Source organism: Physeter macrocephalus, unplaced genomic scaffold, assembly GCF_002837175.3.
Source record: "Physeter macrocephalus isolate SW-GA unplaced genomic scaffold, ASM283717v5 random_121, whole genome shotgun sequence".
In the NCBI taxonomy this organism is placed as follows: domain Eukaryota; kingdom Metazoa; phylum Chordata; class Mammalia; order Artiodactyla; family Physeteridae; genus Physeter; species Physeter macrocephalus.
Window position 1 is genome coordinate 95,014 of NW_021145407.1, and position 10,426 is coordinate 105,439.

The following is a 10,426-nucleotide window of genomic DNA, read 5'->3' on the forward strand; positions in this document are numbered from 1 at the left end:
CAGGCTCAGCGGCCACGGCTCACGGGCCCAGCCGCCCCGCGGCATGTGGGATCCTCCCGGACCGGGGCACGAACCCGCGTCCCCCGCATCGGCAGGCGGACTCTCAACCACTGCGCCACCAGGGAAGCCCCAACCTCATATTTTTAAGGGAATGCAAAAGGATAAAGAACTCAGCTTAAGTGATTTGTTCGTGAGGATGTTTACAAATCAAAATCCAAATTTCTCTCTGCAAATAGACTGGGGACCAGGTGCTCTTGGACAAGGACCTCCAAGCATACCACCTGCCACGTTTCCCTGCACCACATCCTGGTAAAGCAGAAAACGGGCAAGTCTTTTTATTCAACAGATAAATGTGCAGACTGTGTAACCTTGAGGGCCAAAGGGGAGAGCAGTGGGCGGGTGGGGCGACCCCTGAGGGGCAGCGTGGTCTGCAGGAGCTGGAGAGTCAGACACGCTGGGAGGCTGTCCGAGCTCGGGCCCCGCTAGCTCGAGTGCGTCTGCACAGTTACTCAACTTTCTCCAGCTTCCCCGCCTGTCACACGTGTCGGCATTACCACCCCCAGAGGCACCACCAGGACCGAACAAATAACACATAACATACAGCGCGTCTGGCCTGTAGCAGGTGCGCAAGTTATGACTCCCCGATGCCAAGTCAGTAATAAGCCGGCTGGGGGCCAGAGCCAGGAGGCGTCGCCGACTCACTGAACCTAGAGGCCTCTGAGTTTTATCCAGGTACCACCGTGCGCAGCCCCTGGGTCAAAACAGGCCATCAGGTGCTGAGCGACGGGAAGCAGCGCCATAGCGCGGACAGTCTGAGGATGGACCAGACGCTGACTGGCCTGCGGCCTGAGCAGGTCTCCGTCCTCCCATGGCCGCCTCCTGCTGATCACTCCCACCTTCACTCGGCGGTCACCCTAGGATGCCCTTCTCGAGCCCCAGCCCTAGAGCTGGCCCTCCCTGCCCCTGGCCCTTCTCCGTTCCTTTACCCTATTTTCCTGTCCTGTCATTATCACTGTATGACCTGTATCCACCGGTTCACTCATTTGTGCCTTTCACGTCTCTGGATTTCATCATCTGACCAGTGAAAGGAGCTGGGCCAGACGCCATCTAAGCTCCACCAGCTCTAGGATTCTCGGGTTTGGACTCGTCCAGCTGGTCCTTATCAATCTCTGGTGACGGTGTACTGTTTCACGAGGGATTTTAACTATGTGTTTGTTAGCATTTCTGGTTTCGCCTAAAAGTTCTACCGGTCTTTCCTTCCACATTTCTAGTGCTGTCTTCATGGGGTTCTAGTCTTACTGGCACCCAGAAAGTGATGTCCTGGATGCAAACTGAAAGCTACAGTCTGGTGGGAAATGGGGCAGAGAGGGAGCGGCCTGGGAAATCACAGGATGGTCTTCCTAGATCATCACCTTCAGAGCCCTTCTTACCTCCATGCACAGCTGATAGAGGACAAGACAAGCCGTGTGGTTGAAGAGCCGATGCCTTTTCCAGCTAAACTCCACTGCGCCATCCCTGTGGTCATGAGTCACTGTGGGAGGCACACAGGAAGGCCGTGACCCGGAGAGGAAAAGGTCCATCACGGTGAAAGCCAAGAGCCATGAGACAGAGGAGACCACCTCGGACACTTGAGGTGGGTCCTGAACACAGTGACGAGGGGGTCAAGGGCAGCGAGACGCAAACCACACCCTGAGTTAGTGCCCAGGACGCCCCACGTGCCCTCAGCTTCTGCACCCCGAGCGGCCTCACCTCTGATTCTGTGGAAGGTTTCTGGCACAAACGCCTGAATGGCTTTGAACCTCTCCACCACGAACCCCAGGGTGGGGAACTGGCAGCTGCCATAACTGATCAGCTGCTCCGCCAACACCTCGGGAAAGATCTTCTGCAGCCGCAGGGTCTGGAACCTGGTGAAGGCAGCCCCTGAGGAGAGAGGACGGAGGGAAGGAAGGAGAGGCTGTGCACTGCAAGGTCACAGCCAGCTGCGCCATCTGAGCCCGGGCCCCGCCCACCACCCCGCCCCTCACCGATCCGCAGGTCCAGCTCCTGCCTCACGTCCACGGCGTCGCTCACTCTGCGGTCGGGCTCCATCAGGTTTTCACAGGCCGCCTGGACAGCGCGGGCGGTGATCTCGGAGAAACGGGCTCGCAGCACCTGCAGGCTGGGCTTCACTGCGGAACAGACAAGGGCACCGGGGCAGGTCCCCCGTGAACGGAGGGTAAACCAGCTCATGAAGCTGCGAGGCAGCCAGTTTGACTGGTTCAGTTAAATCAGAGACATGCTGTCTACGAGGGAAGCCTCACTGTAACCAGGCTGAGAGGCGTCAGAAACAGGAGCGAGTGCGTCTCAGCCATTAGCTAAACCCTCTCCGTGAGCCTTTCGAGGTGTCAATCTCGTGCTCTCCTGGGCCTTTAGGGGAAAGGGAGATGTTAATTAGAAGGTCCTGCGAGAAGTTCATGCCCTGTTATGGATATAACACAGGACATGCACGCTGTCCCTGAGAGTGAATACTGAATACATTTAACGCTAGGAGTCGGTACAGTTTGGAACACAAGAGCATGTGGGCAGAAGAGCAGCCCCGCACTCTCTGAAGCCCGAGAACGGCCTGCATGTCACTTCCACGAAGCTACCTGAGATCATTAAGCTCACTTCAACAGTTATTAACGTTCAGGCATCGTACAAGGAATATAGACAATTAAAAAACAAAACCAGAAGGAACATTCTAGAACTAGTCTTTGTACTTTACATAGGGTGTATACGTTCTTTGTGAATATTTAATTTTAATTAATTAATTAATTAATTTTGGCTGCGTTGGGTCTTCGTTGCTGCGCGCGGGCTTTCTCTAGTTCCGGAGAGCGGGGGCTGCTCTTCGTTGTGGTGCACAAGCTTCTCGTTATGGTGGCTTCTCTTGTTGCGGAGCATGGGCTCTAGGCACGTGGGCTTCAGTAGTTGCGGCACATGGGCTCAGCAGTTGTGGCTCGCGGGCTCTAGAGCGCAGGCTCAGTAGTTGTGGCGCACGGGCTTAGCTGCTCCGCGGCATGCGGGATCTTCCAGGACCAGGGCTCAAACCCGTCTCCCCTGTGTTGGCAGGCGGATCCCTAACTACTGTGCCACCAGGGAAGCCCATGAATATTTAATTTTTAAAAACAGAATATTGGGCTTCCCTGGTGGCGCAGTGGTTGAGAGTCCGCCTGCCAATGCGGGGGACACGGGTTCGTGCCCCGGTACGGGAGGATCCCACGTGCCGCGGAGCGGCTGGGCCCGTGAGCCGCGGCCGCTGAGCCTGCGCGTCCGGAGCCTGTGCTCCGCAACGGGAGAGGCCACAACAGTGAGAGGCCTGCGTACCGCAAAAACAAAAAACAAAAAAAACGATATCAGTCTCTGCTCTCAGGAGCTGGCAATCAGCTTGGACCAAACACACAGCAAGCCCTGAGCTGCAGCCGGTGAGCCTGGCAGAGGGACTCAGGACAGAGTGCTACCCCTGCCGCGGCCCCAGAGCAGACACTCACCAGCCTTGCACACGTGGATGATCTCAAACCCGATGTTTTCACCTTCTCTGTCGCAGTCGGTCCAGATCACCAGGACCTGGCACTGCCGAGCCTCTCGCTCCAGAGTTTTCTGAAGTGGCCAGTGGGGAAAGAGTGGTGAGAGCATGATCTGCAGAGCATCGCACAACAGCTCTGCACTGGATCTGCCCCAGCATTAATGAGGTTCTTGGAGAACGCCAGCTTGGTGAGGAGACACGGAGAAAACCGTCCCCGCCGTGCGTGGTAAGGATGGCAAGGTCACTAGTACCGCCCCCCATCTTAGACCCACCCGCCCACCCATGAGCTTCTAGAAGACAGGGGTTTATTATGACGACACCATCTTGACGAGCCCTGAAACTCGGCTCTAACACACCTACAGCTCTAGGGGTTCTGATCATGTCCTCGATTAAAAACAAAATCAACCCCTAACTGAGCTTCAACCCCAGAGTGCTCCCAGTCAGCAGTGAACCAAGGCCAGGTGCCCTGACTGCCCGAGAGACCACAGCTCGGCGTCAGATGGCCGCTTGCAGACCGCAGTCTCTCCCCTCCAACAGGGGGGCGGCAGGGGAGCTGACACTGATGATGTAACCACAATTACTGCCAGGGTTCAGTCAAGCAGCTGCTCTTCATAAAAAGGCTCACTCAGTCCCTCAGCCAGTTAGCTGAAATGGCCTCATTTATATAACGGGTGGGAATAATGTTTTGAAATCATGGTACTTAGTTTAGTGGAAAACCTATCCTTCAATTCTAGTGCAGTCAAAATACAGAAACCACTCGGTTTCATTAGGTGGTGGTTGTTCAATGTCTTCCAAAAGATCCTACCTTGATGTCTAAAAAATTCTCTGGGCAGTACTTTTCAATTTCTGCTTCAAAGAGGACGAGAGGATTGCAGCTCTGCCTGGAAAGGAAATGAAAACACACAAAATCCTAGCGCGGCACATGACGGGAGAAGATTGCCCCAGCGCCCTCATGGGTGCATCCCCACCAGACAGCGTCCCCTGTGAAACGCCAGAGGATTACAAGCAAGGCTGTTACCCTCTGTGCAATGCACTCCCCGTGACGATTAACAGGAGCTGCTAAGAAGAGATTCTGGAACTCTTTCGTACGTATCTGCAATAGGGTAACTGCAATCCAATGACTGCATGAAAAGGGTCTGGGTAGGGAGTTCCCCGGCGGTCCAGTGGTTAGGACTCGGTGCTTTCACTGCGGCGCCTGGATTCAATCCTTGGCTGGTCGGGGAACTAAGATCCCCCAAGCTGTGCAGCACGGCCAAAAAAAGAGGTCTGGGTGTTTTGGGGGAACGCACCTGAAAGTGGCTGTTTATTCTAAGCATATGGTAAAAATTCACAGCGAACCAGTTAATCCTAGGTCACTGCTATGGCATCTATGGTTTGTGTTCCCTGCAAATTCACATGCTGGAATCCCGACACCAATGTGACGGTGTCAGAAGGTGGGGCCTTTGGCCGGTGATTAGGTCATGAGCATGGGCCTTCACGAAGAGGACTCGCGGTCTTGTAAGAGACCCCGGCCGGCTCCCTAGACCCTTCACCATGTGAGGACACAGTGAGAGGTCGGCAGGCCACAGCCTGGAACAGGCCCTCGAGGGACCTTCCCTCTTCCTGCGGGCGCTCCGACCTCCTACCTCCATAACTGGAAGAAACACAGTTCTGTCCTTCATAAGCCACCCAGTGTGTGTATTTTGTTACAGCAGCCCAATGGATTCAGTCATCTTACCGCTGTAAGTAACAAAGTAACACCGACATGCCTCACGCTTCCTGTGATATCTCACAACTTACTGCCATAATCAGAAAGCTCCCCCCACCAGGAATCGTACTAACCACTTGCGAAACTGCATCTGGAAATCATGAGCCAGCAAGTGTCCTGAGACTGAAGTCATTATCATGGTGACATTCTGAATGATAACAAAATTCAAGTTAGTCTTTTAGCAATTAGATTTTGCCAAATCATTCAAATAGAAGAGGGGACTTTCTATCAAAGGGAAAAAAAAAAAGGTCATCAGGGGGTGGGGGGAAGGGAGGATGAAGAGGCAGAGCACAGAGGATTTTTAGGGCAGTGAAAATACTCTGTATGATATTACAATAATAGATAGACATCATCCAAACCCACAGAATGCACACGATCGGAGTGAACCCCAACGTCAACTATGGGCTTTGGGTGATAATGATGTCGTGTAGGTTCATCAGTTGTAATGAATGTACCATCTGGTGGGGGCTGAGGATGATGTGTAGCTGTGCATGCGTCGGGGCGGGGGGTATGTGGGAAATCTCTGCACCTTCCTCTCAATTCTGCTGTGAAGCTACAACTGCTCTAAAAAGAAGTCTAATAAAACACACACACACACACACACACACACACACACACACACACACACACACACACACACACACCCCAAGACCCACAGACACACACACACCCCAAGACACACAGGCACACATTTATATGTCAACAAACATATAACCTCATTTTTAACAGTCACATACTCTTCTACTGTATGGAGACACTACATTTACACACACACACACACACCCCAAGACCAGTTGACTGGGAAGAAAAAAACAAACATACCTCTTCAAAGCCAAGACCATAGCAATACAATTACCATTCTAATTCTGGTACCATGATGCCTTTAAAATTTAAACTATTGTATATTAGCTTCTTTTTTGTTATAAAGAGTTAAGATTGGGACCATACTTTATAAAAAAGAGGCTTCCTTATGAATTATAAAACGATCATCTGTCACCAGTGATCTTTAGGTCATAACAATAGTTTTTCTTAAAAGACAGTGACATATTCTACAATGACCAAGCTAATTCTCCTTGATTAAATAATTCTAAAATACAAGAAGTTTAGGGAGGGCTTGTCGTAAACAGCTGCTCTTTTTAGCCATAACTAAAAACCCAAGGAATGTACACCAGAATGGCGCATGGATCTGAAAGCATCCTTCAGCCACAGGATAGAAGTACTACAGCACCTACCTGGCCACGCAGACGATAATCAAATTCATAGATCTTGTTGAATCTGGAAAGTCCTTCTCTCTACAAAACAAAAAGAAAATCTATAAATTACAAAAAAGACAAATGATTCCTCACATAAAGATCAAGCAAATCCCTGATAAGTGGGAATATTAAAAATGCAACAGGGCTTCCCTGGTGGCGCAGTGGTTGCGAGTCTGCCTGCTGATGCAGGGGATGCGGGTTCGTGCCCCGGTCCGGGAAGATCCCACATGCCGCGGAGCGCCTGGGCCCGTGAGCCATGGCCGCTGAGCCTGCGCGTCCGGAGCCTGTGCTCCGCAACGGGAGAGGCCACAGCAGTGAGAGGCCCGCGTACCGCACACACACACATACAAAAATAATGCAACAGTACCTCCTATAGATTAAAACAAGGTGAAATCACTAAGACCATTTGTGAAGTGGCCCCTCCGAACTCAGTTACAAGCATGTACTTGCTCGAGTCCACAGAGCTTTTATGCTGCAAGGTGACCTGAGATCAGCTAACACCACGTAACATCTTTCTAGAGCTGAGAATGGTCCAAGATCACATGACAATTACTCCAGAGAGAGGATTAGGACATGCATCTCTTGACGGTTTTGTCCGTTCTCCACACACACCTCTCGACTTCCTGGCCATACAATTGCGCCAATAAACTGGTGACCGCAGGCAAGTTTTCACCTTTCTGAACCTCAATTTATTATGCGTAAAGTTACCTGTAAGGTCCCTCTGGCTCTGAAATCCAGTAACGCTATGAGCCCCAGTCAGGCCTGGGAACCAGCCTACAAAGCACCTCCTCAGCTGCACTTATGTGTGAACGAAACCCTCTCAGAGAAGATTCCACCTTCTACAAAGGTGTTAAAAGTAGCTATGCATGTGAGTTTCACATCAAGGCTGCACAGAAGACAAGACACAGGCAAAGCGGGACTGGGGGAACCTCCAAGCGCCAAGAAGGATCGTGTCGAGAACATCCTCACACAATTTTTCTGTGTCGAACACTGAATGAGGCTCTTTTCGAGGCACAACGGCAAATTTAAAGACGGAATTTATCTTAAGAGCTCATTCATCTAGTGTTGCCAAGAAAGGAAACTCCCCTCTACAAACTCCAGTTGCTAGTTAAGCCCTTTTAGTACCAGAGAAAAGAAATCGTTGCATCTCTGGGGTTTCTACCTCTTTTTAAGAAAGCACTGAAGCTTCCCAGACAAGCTCTTACACGGACCCTGATATGTAACAAGTTCCAAGCACTCTGGCTGCAACAAGGGTGAGCTCTGCTAACAGCCTATCCCCAGTCCGGCCCCAGGTGGCTCCCAAGGTGCACGTCCGTGGTCTCCTGGGTCTCCCGGGAACAGTGTGGAAACCACTGTTCTAACCCTCTCCTAGTGGATGACCTGTCTAACAGCATGTGTGCGACCCGGGGCCAGGGCTCTCCCAGGCAGCCTCCTCCACCAATGGATGGTCCTGAGGAAGTACAATGTTTTTCCTGGCATTTCAAACTTGCCTCCCCGCAGTTCCCAGCTGAGGACTGTACTCAATTATGTATGATTCCAGCACTTGGGTGAGGTGCTCAGGGGAATGGGTTGCTCCCAAATCATAGCAGAGTTTTGGAGCCTAGCGAAAGAAGAAAACCTAGTAGACAGACCAAGAATGTGGCTTCTGTGATCTCTTTGCAGTGCCATCCACGCCATTAAAACTAAAGAAAACAAAAAAACAAACTCCCCCAAACCCCAGAGCAGTCCCATCTTCTCTAAGTGCTCTGTAGGGACTGATCACATTGCTGCCACTGAATCTACTGGATTCTTTTTTAAGATTTCTCCTCCTGAATATAAAGCCCTCAAAGATCTATAAGGTACTAACAGTGGTCACTGTGGACAGTGGGGCTGGTTTACTTGATACACATTTGTATTCTCTCAACTATCTGAAGTAGTTACTAGCGTTTAAGCACTACTCTTAAAGAAAAAAGAGAGACATTCTATCTTGTGTCAATATTTTGGTGAATTTCTCTCAAATGTATACATATTTGTATACATGTTTGAAAGTCTTTTCCATAACAGGTGTCTAACTATCTAGCATAAGAAACCTACACTGCTCATCTCAACCGATGCAGAAAACGCATTTGATAAAAATTCAACAGGCTTCACCATAAAGTGAAGTGTGGCATTTACCAAAAAACCCACAGCTAACATCACACTCAATGCTGAAAGACTGAAAGTTTTCCCGTTAAAATCAGGAACAAAACAGAATGCCCGTTTTCGCCATTGCTATCCAAGATTACTAGACGTTCTAACCAGAGCAATTAGGCAAGAAAAAGAAATAAAAGACATTCACCAGGGAAAGGATGAAGTAGAACTGTCTATTCACAGTCAACATGATCTTATAGACAAAATCCTAAAGAAGCCACAATGAAACTATTAGCGCTAATAAACAAAGTCAGCAAAGTCGCAGGATACAAGATCAACACACAAAAACCAACAGTAACGAACAACCTGAACAGCAAATTAAAACAATTCCATTTATAACAGCATCCAAAAGCACAATGAAAACTGTTAACACATTGTTGAAAGAAATTAAAGAAGACATACTCAGCCATAAAAAGAATGAAATCATGCCAGTTGCAGCTACATGGATGGACCTATAGATTATCATACTAAGTGAAGTAAGTGAGAAAGAGAAAGAGAAATACCATATGATACCATTTATATGTGGAACCTAAAATATGACACAATGAACTTACCTATGAAACAGAAACAGACTCACAGACACAGAGAACAGATTTGTGGTTGCCAAGGGGGAGGGGGGTGGGGGAGGGATGGACTGGGAGTTTGGGATTAGCAGATGCAAACTATTATATATAGAATGGATAAACAACAAGGTCTTACTGTATAACACAGGGAACTATATTCAATATCCTGTGATAAACCATAACAGAAAAGAATATGAAAGAGAATGTACATACATCTATAACTGGGTCACTCTGCTGTACAATATAAATTAACACACATTGTAAATCAACTATACTTCAATAAAATACGTTAAAAAATAAATAAATAAATGGAAAGACAATCTGTGCTCATAGATTGGAAGACATAATATTAAGACAGCAAATTCATATGGAATTGCAAGGGGCCCCAAGTGGCCAAAAAATTTTGAAAGAGAAGAACAAAGTAGGAGAACTCACACTGCTCAATTTCAAAAGCTACAGGAAATCTAAACAGTGTAGTACTGGCATAAGCAAAGACATACAGAAGAATGGGACAGAACTGACAGTCCAGAAATAAACCCAAATATCTATGGTCAACTGTTTTTTGACAAGGATGCCAAGGCCATTCTATGGGAAAAGGACAGTCTTTTCAACAAACAGTGCTGAGAAAAACTGGCTATTCATATGTAAAAGGATGAAGCTGGATTTTTACTTTATACCATATAGAAAAATTAACTCAAAATGGATCAATGACCCAAATACAACAGTGTAAACTCTTAGAAGAAAACATAGGGGCAAATCTTCATGACTTCAGTTTGGCAATGGCTTCTTAGATATGACAGTGAAAGTATAATCAAAAAACGAAGGAAAAACAGATGAACTGGACTTCATCAACATTAAAAACTTCGGTGCATCTGAGAACACTATCAAGAAAGTGAGAAGACAAGCCACAGAATGAGAACACCTGCAAATCATATATCTAACAAGGACCCAGTATCCTGAATATATAAAGAGCTCTCACAGCTCAAGTACAAAAAGACAATTCAAAAATGGGCAAAAGGGCTTCCCTGGTGGCGCAGTGGTTGCGCGTCCGCCTGCCAATGCAGGGGAACCGGGTTCGCGCCCCGGTCTGGGAGGATCCCACATGCCGCGGAGCGGCTGGGCCCGTGAGCCATGGCCGCTGAGCCTGCGCGTC

The 10,426-nt window shown here is 48.9% G+C and overlaps 1 protein-coding gene across 1 annotated transcript in view; it reads right to left on the reverse strand.

Annotated features, from left to right (window-relative positions):
- The window catches only part of TOP3A (DNA topoisomerase III alpha), a 24,044-nt gene that overhangs the window by 11,182 nt on the left and 2,436 nt on the right, over positions 1 to 10,426 (reverse strand). The window contains exons 2-8 of the mRNA XM_024127965.3: positions 6,521 to 6,580; positions 5,363 to 5,436; positions 4,347 to 4,422; positions 3,507 to 3,615; positions 2,025 to 2,168; positions 1,750 to 1,920; positions 1,431 to 1,531 (exon numbers count right to left, since the gene is read on the reverse strand). Of these exons, the coding sequence (XP_023983733.1) occupies positions 1,431 to 1,531; positions 1,750 to 1,920; positions 2,025 to 2,168; positions 3,507 to 3,615; positions 4,347 to 4,422; positions 5,363 to 5,436; positions 6,521 to 6,580 (735 nt within the window). The remainder of the gene's footprint in view (positions 1 to 1,430; positions 1,532 to 1,749; positions 1,921 to 2,024; positions 2,169 to 3,506; positions 3,616 to 4,346; positions 4,423 to 5,362; positions 5,437 to 6,520; positions 6,581 to 10,426) is intronic.